This window comes from Myodes glareolus, chromosome 4 (assembly GCF_982192425.1).
Source record: "Myodes glareolus chromosome 4, mMyoGla1.1, whole genome shotgun sequence".
NCBI classification, from domain to species: domain Eukaryota; kingdom Metazoa; phylum Chordata; class Mammalia; order Rodentia; family Cricetidae; genus Myodes; species Myodes glareolus.
Genome location: NC_142029.1, coordinates 68,937,725 through 68,949,881, shown reverse-complemented (window position 1 = coordinate 68,949,881; position 12,157 = coordinate 68,937,725). Strand labels below are relative to the sequence as shown.

Here is a 12,157-nt window from a genome sequence, read left to right as displayed (position 1 = left end):
CCACTCTGGATTTCGTTCATGGTTTGCTTAGAGCCCTGGGTTTTGGTCAAAGAGGGTGTAGTGCCAGCATCTGGAGGTTGATGAATGTGCAGGGACCCACCAGGCTGTGGATATATGATTGCAAGAGAGAGATGTGCCAAACTCTGTCTACCCAGGGCCTGAGCATCTCTGAGGTCCGAGGAGTGAGTAAATGGTGAGCAATTGGTACTAAGACAATAGTGCCCAGGAAATCAGTTGTGGGAAAGCAGTGCCGTTGGAAGAAGCCGCAGGAAGACTTACAACAGTGTCTGCAGGCGTTTTCGGGGAGGAAGACATATCACTGTTCATTCCTGATGGAAGAACGTGAAGCCCCACACCCATACCTGCCCATTGTTCCCTTCACACTCTAAGTGCTCTCAGGACTTGAAGTGGTTGTTGCCAGTGGAGGACAGCCTGAAGTGAGGAAACCAGCAGGAGGCCTCTTTGTGTGTAGGAGGCTGGGCAGGTTCAGGCAGGCCCAGTATCTGGGAACAGGACTTGTATAAGACTGTTGGTCACTGTGCCAGAGTGCCCGCCCCTCTGCTGTAGTTGAAATGTCTGTCAGAGGGCGCGAGGCTCATCCGGAAGGAGGAGGATCTGGCTGGATGTGGGCATCAGGTTATCCCTTCTCTCCACGTCTTCTCTGAGTCTTTAGTCTTTCCAGTCCTAAGTTGAAGTATAGACCTCTTACTCATTCAGTGAGCAGCAGCACAACGCTTGCTAACCGCTGAGCTGGGGACGACCACATCGTGCAAGTGCACAGGGCAGCAGCAATGGTCAACCCGGAACGTGCGTGTGCAAGACACACTATCTGCAGAGGGTTCAATGCACGCTCAGCTGTTGGACAGCCAGGAAGTGCTGCTGGGGCAAGGCCAAAAGCCTTTAACACTGCTTTCCCGGGGAGCACACCCTCTCAAAGTGGCCAGATATAGTCGTGCAGAGGTTCTGTGAGCTAGAGCTGTTTTTGCTACGGACACAGCTAGGCCACCTCTGACCACCTCCTGCCACCCTGTGTGTTTTCAAGCAGACCGCAAGGTGCCTCCTTCACACAGGGGTCAGACACTGTCTCTTTTCCCTTTTAGATTTCCCTGTTGGGACAGGGAAATCATTAAGGCTTCCCCTTCCCCATCATTGTCTCAATGGTTGAGGCTGATTCTTGCTTCTGCTCAGAACCCCAGGGCTGACTTTCACTCCCAGAAACCCCTGTTTGGGCCACAATTGAGCTGCACTTGGTAGTGATGGCCTGTGGCCACCAGAGGGAGCCAGGGCATGCTTTCCTGCCCCCGCCAGCTCAAGAGCACCGCTCAGCCTTTGCAGGCCTGCCAAGCAGATAGGGCCACTTCATCCTCGGCTTCTGCCTTGCAGCTTAGCTCTCTGTTGGTGCTGTGACACTGGTGCTACTGTGACCTGTCACCTTTTTGTTTGTTTGTCTGTCTGAATTCTAATTTTTTTTATGGTTTTCTTTTCAGTATGACAAACTTAATCTGATCAAAGTAAGATGTTGTTTCTTTGCCCTTCTTCCCAACTTATGCTTAGTGTAGAGCTCCTGGTCCCATTCTCCCCCTGCCCCCCAGCTCACCTTCCAGACTTCTTGAGCCTTTGCTCTGGGAGATGCTTTTGGATGCAAGGGCAGGAAACTGTTGTAAGGTAGTTTGGGTACGTTTCCAGGAGCCTTGCATTCCATCGAGTCCTTGCTTGTCTGATTCCTTGTAGGAAAGTTCAAAGAAACACAGGACAGGTCCTCCAAGTCCTCCACGCCCAGCTCTAACCCTGTCCCCAACAGCTCTGTCTTTGTACGTCCTTCCCCCTCTGACCATCTGCTATAAGCTCTTAGAATCAGGCCTCCCTACTTCTGTGCCACCTTGCGCTCTAGCCCGATCCTCCAGGGAGGGGCACTGCAATGGATTTACAATGGTAGGCAGTCTCTCTGTCCTGCCTGTTTGGGCCCCTGCCACCGTCCTGGGCCTTATTAAGCCTCTCTGAGGTCTTCCCTTACAGGAGATCCCTTCAGCACTCAGTCCAGGAATGCTAAGCCATAAGGATGTAATTCTTCCCCAGGAGGCAGGTCAAAGGTCAGGAACTCCTTCTTGCTGGACGGTCTTGAGGGTTAATGTGGATGTCACTGTAGATGTTAATACACAAGTCCCCGAGGCACCCTCAGTGCTGGCTATAAGAAGCTGTAGAGGGCTGGAGAGATGACTCAGTGGTTAAGAGCACTGGCTGCTCTTCCAGAGATCCTGAGTTCAGTTCCCAGCAGCCACATGGTGACTCACAACCATCTGTAATGAGATCTGGCGCCCTCTTCTGGCAGGCGGGCATACATGGAGGCAGAATGTTGTATACATAATAAATAAATCTGTGTTTTTTTTTAGAAACTGTAGAGTTCTGGTCAGGGGCAGAGCCTCCAAAGCCCTTGCTCTAGAGGGCGCCTTCCTCATTTCTTTCGGTTCTTAGACTTTCTTCCTTGCTCTCACTTTATAACAAATATTCGACATCAAGGTATCACAGAACTAGGTAGAGATGGGGCTGATGTTTCTAACTGAAGCTCTTGGGACCTTGAAGCTGTTTGTTTCAAGTAGTTTCTTAAGGAACTGGCATCTTGCTAATGCATAGGAAGAGAGCCACTTCTGTCTGCACGGGCCAGAGGGCAGGCTCCATGTTTGAGGACCACGGAGGATCCTGGTCCCACCACCCCCTTTCCTCTTTGGGTCGTACACAAAAGTGACAAGGGATGAGGTGGTTGGGTGCAGCTGAGAGATGTTCCTCATCTGTGAAGCAGGTGACAAGCTTGGGTCGGGGCTGGCGCATCCCAGGACACCTGGATAGCTTGGGTGATGGCTGCAAGAGTGTACGCGCTGTCATTGTGAGGGGCTGTCAACCAACGTCCACACCCCCCCCCCCATCGTTTCTTGTGGCCTTAGAGTCAGTTATCATTGTGAACATTCAAAAAGTCTGTCAAAGCACAGGCCCCGTTGGATGCAACTTTCTTGCTCCATCCACCCTCCTCCAGGCGTGTAGAGCCTTGGTTGAGATAGGGAGGCCAAGTCCAGAATTCCTTCCTGCAAGGTAGCAATTCCTACTCTGTGATGAAGTAGGCTTGGATATGTGGGTTCGCCCTTCAACTTCTGGATCGGAGGAGGGGGTGGCTCTGTGATAAAAGACTGTGCCTTCTAGGTTAGACTGTAGTGACAGCCTTTTGAGGAATTGCCACAGAGAGCCCCTAGCAGAGGGGACTGAGTGTCCGCCCTGCGACCTGCTGCCCTGGCAGACTGGCCAGTGAAATCTGTATGTGAGAGAAGCATATTCATGCCTGGGCCACTTCTACGGCCTGCCTCCGACCACCAAAGTACAGGGTCAAGGTGTCGGCCAGACTTGGGGTCAAAAGGAAGGACTTGGTGAGGGGAGATCACATGATCATCTGGTCATCATTGTGGTCACAGCCCTTCCCACCCTGGTTCACACTCACCTCCACCCTGTTGTACCCCCTCCGCGCCCCCCCCCCCAGCTTACCAGCTGACACAGTGCCTGCCCAGTTCTGGATTTATAGACACACAATCCAGGCTGCTGACTGTGCACAGGCTCCATCCTCTGGTATCACATCGAGGCTTTGACCTGTTGGTGAGGTTTCTTACATCCACACAGAATGTTCACAAGTAGAGGTTGGAAACGGGCACAGCAGGCTCTAGCCGTTCCCCTTCTCTCATTGTTATTAAGTTTCAGATCCCCTGGGGAGGCCAGCGTGAGAATTCCTAGACTGTAGAGCTGGGACAGAATGAGGCTTTGTGAACACCGAGTTGTCGCACCACGGGTTGGGAGAAGCCTTCCAAGATGACACGATTCTCCTCTCTTCCCCTGCCGAACCCCAGTCCCTCCCTCCGCTGTGAGCTGTGAGGAGGTCAGCCAGTTGTCGGGATAGGAAGAATTTACTCACCCGCCAGCTAGGAGCACAGTGTGACTTTTAGATGCCTCTTCTGCCGTCACTGAGATATCCCACCCCGCCTTTGCCAGAGATGACCCAGAGCAGAAGGCTGTACTGGGCTTCATCTATCCTTTGCTTCTGGGCAAAACCCACTCAGGAACTAGGCTTTGGATGCCTACCACACATCCCACACCCCATCAGCAGAACCTGGCGATGGATGGGGCTCTGCCTCCCTTCTGGTCGAGCGCTAGCTAGTGCTGCCACTGCCGCCTGCATCTCCAACCGCCCCAGCTGTGGTGGGGCTTCCAGCATGGACTGCTCCCCGGGCCTCCTTTCTGGATCTGTCTTGCGAAAGGAGGACCCTCCTGAGCGTCGACACGGGAAGCATTGAGCTGCATTAGGATTCCTTCTCCTTGGCCCCCCACTGCTGTCTGTGTTACCTTTACCCCAGGGGGAAGGAAAGCTACTCTGGCTGCTTCCAATATCTCCTCCCTAACTAATTTCATTCTCCTTTTTTATTTTCTTTTCAGAAAAGCCAGAGTTGGTACAATGTAAGTATTTCTGTTTCTCTTCTTGTTGGGTAATAGTAAAATGGGGGGCAGGGTAGAGGGAGGTAAAATTGTCAAGTTCCCTGTGAGTTTTTGCCCTTGTCAACCTTTTCTCACCCCAAACTAGATAGAGTAGTTCTCGTCTATAGCAGGATGGATAAGTCTTGGGGAGGAGGATTTGATTTGGGGACGCAAAGAAATGACCCGCCTCATTGCTTTCCTCATCTAACGCCCTGTGTGAAGTCAGGGAGCAGCCGCGGGAGAGTGACTGTTTCAAGGCCAGTCAGAATTCCAGGGTGAGGGAGCCAGGAGGCCAAAGTTGGCATCCACTAACCAAGATGTCTTCTTGGGGGAACTGGAGCTGAGAGACTATGCTATGGGCTGGAATGTGTCGCAGACATCCAGGGTCCTCCAGAACAGGTGCCTGCTGTAGGGCGTGGCTGCTTCTGGTCTGTGAAACAGAGTCAAGCTCATTCCTAGTGGCTATTCATCTAGCTCTGAGCCCTGAAAATGCCCTGTGGAGTTTTAGCAGTCCTGTGAAGGCCCTGTTCTCTTTGTTACGTAGACCAGGTCGTGAGGCTCCGAACTCTTCCCTGGAAGGACAGCTGACTGGAGTCTCTCAGCCTGCCCTGGTCTCGTGTTGTATGCCCTCCGGGGGCACTGCCTAGTGACAGAGCCGACATGCACTGTGGCATGGCTTCGCACCCTTGTCTGTGCTGAGAATACTCCTCCTGCACCCCAGCTCACACCCTCTTGTAGCCACTTCTGCTCCAGTGGGAGCTGAGGCTTGGAGAAGCTCTCGTGATGGTGGAATGACAGGGTGGGAGGGAGCAGAGGAAGGGCTTGAGGAGATAGATGCTTGTGCTCAGTGTGGGGCTGTGGGTCGAAATCCCTCTGGGCCACGCGTGTCTTCATGTCCAGCATGGAAGTAAGTAGTTTCTTAAAGTCAGACACGTGTCAGCAAACACTCTGGCATCCCACAAACTGCCCTGGGCCTGCCTGTCCCACCTGCTTTTTATTGCCCCACCAACCACAGCCCCACTGAGCACCCCAAATGGCCTGTGTTGATACGGGGAAGTTGAGGATGGAGATGACAGCGGGTGGAAGAGAAGCCGAGCTCTGCCTCCCCCCACTCCCCCACCTGTTCCTTCTCCCTGGCTCACCAAGGGTCTTCTGGCCTCTGGCCTCCCCAAACTGATGGCGGCTCCTATCTGGGTGGGAGGAGCTCTCTCTGCGTAGGAGCTGTCGTGGACCAGCTGTCGCAAATACCCCAGCATCCTCCCTAATAATCTCCTTTGGAGCGGCGTTGCATAAATTAGTGTCACCTAAGGGATACAGAAAACACATGGCCGCAGTGCTATTGGGCAATTAAAGTGTCCAGATTTGGACACGCAAATCCCATCTTGGTTGCAACTTTTGCTCCCATCGCTCCCTTTCTCCTCACGTGGCTTGTAGTGCAACTGCTGCTGCTTGCCTTCCTTTCTCCCTGTGCGGCTCTTCCTTCCATGTGCTCTCCCCCACACCACCCTTCTTTCCTCCCCTCTTCATGCTCTTCTCCGCTCTCTGCTCTCCAGTCACCTGGCTGCCTTTCCGTTTCTTCCCGATGGCTACAAGTTTTAAGCCGCCCTACGCCTCCACCTCTCCTATCTCCCCGTCCTCCCTCAGCCTGATTCTGAAGCTCTGACATCCGAGCACTCAGTGTAATGACAGGTTGTGGGGACCTTGGTAAGTCTTCCAGGATGATCACCAACACATACATTCCTTTCTGCCTTCTCTGGGCTGCTGTCTGTTGGTGCCAGAAGCAGAAAGGATTGAAAGTGGAGGAGAAAACGGAGATGGCAGGTGACCATCAGGATCCCAGAAACAGAGTTTTCATTGCCCTAGCTGCAGGTACTTAGAGGTGTGCATGGCAATCACACAGTCCCTGACCTCTGCTTTCCCTTATTCCTGTATTTCCTGTACAAGAGTAGCTCCTAAAGAGGTTGCTCAGTGCCTGCAGTAGCGGGGAGGCAGGTTGGATGTAGAACCCAGACAGGCTAGTTGAATGAGATCCTCTCACCCTTACTGACGAGACAGATGTCCTGGTTCTGTTTTCCAGAGCCACTTAATAGTGTAGTTAGCCTGTCTGGCTGACACTGCAGAAGCTTCCCTTGGGTTCTCTCTCACCCCGCGAAGACATTTACCCTGGACATTGGCACAGTTGCTTTGGCTAGAACGAGAATCTGCAACCTTTGTTCTGAGAGCCCCACGTTGGGTAGGCTTTTGTAGCACTTGCTGGGTCCTGGCTGGCTAAGTACCTTCTTCTCTCTGAGGGTTGTGGCTATGCCTTATATACTGTGCTCAGACCCACCATCAGGGGAACTTCAGTTGACCCATCCCTCAGCATTACCCCCCTCATAGTCTCTGGGGGGCTCTCAGTCTACCCTTTTTCTTATGGCCTGCTTTGCCTTAGACCTACCTTTCACCTCTGTTGCTCCCTGCTAGCTGGCTGGTGGAGTCTGACCTGCAGAGAGGATCCTGGTGTCCTGTTCCTATGGCTGTAGACAGTGCTTTGTCTCTTTCTCAGAGCTAGAGTCTGCTCACCAACTGTGTTGCCTCAAGTTCTATCCCTGGCACTAGGAGTCCTTTAGATGTAAGCTTTATAGTCTCCTACCCTGGGGGCAGGCTAGAGTTAGGGCTCTACAGAGTGTTGACTACTATAGGAGTCCCCCGAGACCCGTTCAAGGGGCCTGGGTGTAATTTAAGAGGAGGCCGTTCTACTGTCACCACTACCAGTCTGTAGAAGAGAAAAGCCACTAACTCATTGTCCCACAGCTAGCCAAAGGGAAGCTGCCAACAAAATAACAGACCCGACCTGAAGGGTGACTCGTAAGAAAGGAAGTGGCTACACCCCAGTGACGTGGGGAAAAGTCCGTGGAGGGCCGAATGTCAGAGTCAGGGTGGTATATGAAGATTCTGTCTGGTGCCGCTGCCTGGGGCCCGTCTTGCCCTTTCCCACCTCGGCTGACCAGCTCGTTTTATTCAGCAAGTCCTCTAGCCCAGGAGTACAAGGGTGCAGTCCCAGTGGTCAGGAGCTTAAGGGGTCAGGTGACAGGGCTTTGAAACTGTGGTCAGACATAAGGGTGGTCAGACCGAAGCCTGAGGGATGCCATGTGCCTATTAAATATGGTCCTTCCTAGTCCCAGTAGGCATGGGTCTTGCTGAGCTCCAGGTGGGCAGATAAACCTTCCTGCCTTATGCCTCATTCCTTGGGGGTTAGTGTTTCCATAGCAACTTAGGGACAAAGCCTAGAATAGGGCAGTTGCTAGAGACAGCACCCACATTGTCTAACACTGTCCTCTGTTAGGGAAGCTGGCTTTAAGGAAGGGAAGGGGGATTGGTGCCAATCCTGGGAATGACACAGCAAGTCTCGCCGGCGTCGGTTCGAGAGCCATAGGACAAGGCTTTGTAGGAGTGGATGAAGGTATTGGGGGTAGCGAGATGACATGCCCAGTGCCTACTATTTTCTCCAAGGACTGCCCTTCCTCTTCGTCCCATCTGTCCCACCTAGGATTTTTACCCATAACTTTGAAGAATCTTCCTGGCTGCTACCCTCATGATAGTTAACCCCATCCTTCACTCCCCAGTGGTGGTATGGCCTCTCCAGATGAGACAACCCCCCCACCCTACCTTTTCTCCACCCTTGCCCATGCACCTGGGCCCACCTCGTGTTTAGTCACCTCCTTGTCCCACCCGCATCTGGCTTCTGCCTACCGGATTTGGCGGAAGCACCAGGATTTCCTTTGTGGCTCTTCACTGGTTTCTTCCTAGGTGAGGTTAATGCTGAACCAAAATCTATTTTTTTAAACCTGGGCTCTCTCACCCCCTGCTTTCTGCTGAGCCTGGGCCGAGAAAGGGTACCAGTTGGTCCCAGCACCCAGTGTTTGCTGTAGAGTTAATGTTTAGCTAGGAGCCAATTCCCTCTCCTGGAGTTCTGGCCCTGCCCTGCCAAGCCCGTGGAGACCAGGGCTGAGGCAGACTGAGAGTCATCTCAGTCTATGGCGATATGTCTCTTGGGTGTTAACTGTTCCTGTCTTGTCCAAACAGTCACCATCTCGGCTGTCCTGTGTTTGTGGCCTAGGTACCAGTGTTTCCAGGGACTTTCTGTTAAGTTCCCGCAGCCTTCTGGAATGGTCTATACTGCCTGTGTCTTGGGTGTGGTGTGGATCTGAAGGGAAGTGTTACGACCATCCTGGAAAACAGAGTTACTGCCTTCACCTCTCACAAAATCTGAGAACCGCTGTCACACAGGGCAGAGAGAACTTGATCTTAGGATGGAGTCAGGGAGGGGATTATGCTCCATGAAGTCAGGCTTATGGCCTAGGGATCTGTACGTGTGTGTGTGTGTGTGTGTGTGTATGTGTGTGTGTATGTGTGTGTGTGTGTGTGTGTATGTGTGTGTGTGTGTGTGATAAGATGCCAATAAAGCGATAGGGAATGCATTCATGTCATAGATATTTTTTACACAATATATGAAATACTGAGTGCTAGAGAAGATTGAACTGAAGGGTGGTGACTCATTCCTAGGAGAGATGGTATCTAATGGAGTGGGGTTTACTTTAGTTTAGATGAAGGCAGGTGTCCTTCAAGATGGAAAGGGGAGCGAGTTAGAAGATGCCTCGGGCAAGGATTCTTCCCCCTTTCTTTACCCTAATAGTGATTGTCATGTTTTTCTTAGCTGGAGTATTTGGGTCTGAGAACCAAGAATCTGTGTTCTTTGGCGTCACTGGAGTAATTTTTAAACATACTAAAGTTTCAGCATAGGAAATTACTAGGTTTACAAGAAGAAGGAACATTACCCATGATGCAGCAGTCCAAGACCTTCCTGATAGGGTAGGCTAGATGGGTAGAACAGAGCTGCCTTGACTATTTTGAGGATCTTGTGGGAGTCCACACCCTCCCAGTCCCCACGCTGTGTATTCCCCCTCTGCACCTCTCTGCCTCGCTCAGTGGTTCTCAACCTTCCTAACGCTATAACCCTTTAATACAGCTCCTCACGCTGTGGTGACCCCCAACTGTAAAATTATTTTTGTTGCTTCTTTATAACTGTAGTTTTGCTGCTGTTACAAGCCGTCATGTAAATATCCCATAGTCCACAGCCCCTGTGAAAGGGTCATTCAATCCCCAAAAGGGGGCGTGACCCACAGGTTGAGACTCACTGGCATAGCGCCCTTTCTGCCCCCACGGCCTGGCTGCCATCTCTTTCTTTGACTTGTCTCCCACCTTCTCACCAGGGTCCAGAAGGTCTGCTCTTACTATTGCTATTTGCCCTCAAGGTCTGGGCTGTGACTCTGCTTGGCTTTGATTCTTTGCCTCCATGGGGCCTAGTCCTTGGGAGAGCACCTCAGGCTGACCTCCTCTTCTGCAGACTATCTGTCCGACTTCTCTGTGGCCAGCACATTTGGAGAGTCCCATGTTGGCTGCTGTTGCATCAGAGAAGTTGCCGAATAGACGGGTTCCTTAGAGGAGAGCTGTCTCTTAAGAAACCCCTGTTCTATTCCGTCTCAAATTTCAGATGTCCCCAGAGCTCTGATGCCCTGTGCACCTCCCCTCCTCTTCCTCCACTGAGAGCCCTGGCCAGCAACTTTCCATTGCAGGAAACATCTGCTGGTTGAGGCCAGGCTAGGCCTGGGGTTACTGTAGGACATTGGCCAGGCCCATCACCCAGATCCTGTAACTTGAAGCATGTGCGGGGCTCTGGCCTTGCCCGCCCACCAGCCCTGCCTCCCTCCCTCAGGCCCCAGTGACTCTTAACAAAGAAGTCATTTGCTGGCCAGCTGAAAGTGCCTTCTGGAGGCAAAAGGGGTGTGTGCAGGGGTGGGGATGAGCGCAGGCCCTGTGCCGCAGCTACGTAGTGGCCTCCCGTTCTGCCTGGGTGAGAGATGTGAGTCACGGCGGGCGGCCCTGGTCTGCTGGGGGATAGACACATTGACTGAGCAGGCCAGTCTGTGGGGCATATCTGGACTAAGATCTGCGCCACCATGAGCCTCCCCGGAGCTCCCGAAGAGTCACTTGTGAGTCACTCTGAGTGTGAGTAGCTAGTGGAAATAGACCTCTGGACCTGGGTCATCCTGCTCTGCCGAGTTTGCCTGTTCACGTGGGGCTGCCCTTCCGCAACTCAGCCCGTGTTGCATATCTGCTGTGTCTGTCTTCGTGTCTCACCTGGACTCCTGAGTGGCTGCACCTACCAGGGAGTATCGCCTGACCACACCCCGTCTGGGCTGCTCCCGGGACTGAAGATGGGAAGGATGAAGCGGAGTCCAGCTGTGGCACATTGGACAGCCAGCCCGCTCTGAGACCCATGCTTCTTATAGCCTCTCATCTGTGAGAGTTTGCACGGGGAGCACGGCTCTAAGAGAGGATTGTCTAGACCCTCTGTGCAGAAGCCCGAGATCACCTTGGGTTCGGTCCAGGCTAGACTCACTGCTTTCATTCTGAGGGAACCTGAGGATCAGCGCAAGGACCTGGGGACCCTCGCCTGGGACTTTTGTTGGGGGTGATGGAATCTCTGACAGAGTCTGGGGTCCTCTGGAGCCTCCTGCTGGAACGGGATAGCCAGTCTCTGCTGTGGTACTTGAAGAGACTTGCTGATGCACCTGTTGGTGCAGAATGCTACTGCTGGCATGGATCTGAGAAAATCCCAGCCGTGAGTGTGTCGCCCGAATTCCCTCTGTCCCTCTGACTATTCTGTGCACTCTTTCATGCCACACTTGGCTCTGCTGAGAATCTCAGACTTGACAACCTTTGAGCCAGAATTCTTTGGCCATTTTATAGAGGTGAGCCCTGCTTCACCTTTGAAAGAGAATGTTTTACAAGTACATAGAGAGTGTGTGTAGGGGGCTAGGTTCCCCAGCATCAAAGGGGCATGGGATTGAAAGCCAAGTATTCCCATCCATTTTGTCTTTGTACATTAGTACAGAGAGGTGGCCTACCATCTACATCAACAGACAGAATAAAGACAGCTGGTTACAGATGTGGAGTAAGGAGATCTTCGCTATTCCTTCCCACTGCTATAAGCACTAATGATTGATGTCCTTTCCTGCTTGCTTTTGGGAGATTGTATGTAGATTTCTGTGCCTCTATCTCTGTGGGTTCTGGAATTCTCTCATTGACTATGATAGAATCCCAGAGAAGAGGACACTATGAATGAAATTTTGGAACTAGGAAGGCTCTTGGCATCAGGTTACTGGATGCCTGGTACTCAGTTTCCCCTGAAGTGGATTGGGGACCTCCTTGTAGGAACTTTTTAAAGACTTACCCAGAGATGAGAGAACCTAGAGGGAACCCCAAAACGGGTGAGTTTCTCCTCCCATGAGCGTGCTGTTGCGGGAAACCCCATGGTTTTCTTTTTAGCTGTTGGCTAAGATTCTTGTTCCATTCCCACTGGGTCTCCACACTCCTCAGCAAGCTGCTTTGCTTCTGTCTCATTACCTACAGGTATGAAGTGGGAGTAACGAAATTTACCCTGTGGTGAGCTGTGGTGATGTATGTGGTGGCCGTGTGCTCGCTGTGAGGCTGTCTAGAAGGTGGGCTGTGAGGCCTATATGAACAGTCAGGCCATCAAGCAAGGATTTCCTGCGTGCAGATTCTGTTCTAAAAGGCAGGACCTTTGCATGATATTTAGTGATTCTTG

At 52.2% G+C, this 12,157-nt stretch overlaps 1 protein-coding gene and 1 long non-coding RNA gene across 2 annotated transcripts in view; one reads left to right on the top strand and one right to left on the bottom strand.

Moving 5' to 3' along the window:
* The window catches only part of Gramd1b (GRAM domain containing 1B), a 161,020-nt gene that overhangs the window by 124,833 nt on the left and 24,030 nt on the right, over positions 1–12,157 (top strand). The window contains 2 exon segments of the mRNA XM_087905533.1: positions 1,488–1,511; positions 4,468–4,488. Of these exon segments, the coding sequence (XP_087761659.1) occupies positions 1,488–1,511; positions 4,468–4,488 (45 nt within the window).
* Positions 231–8,403, bottom strand: LOC125388804 (uncharacterized). The gene is made up of 3 exons (XR_015737711.1): positions 8,239–8,403; positions 3,529–5,810; positions 231–3,077 (listed from the first exon to the last, which is right to left on the bottom strand). It is a non-coding gene; the product is annotated as an uncharacterized LOC125388804 (long non-coding RNA).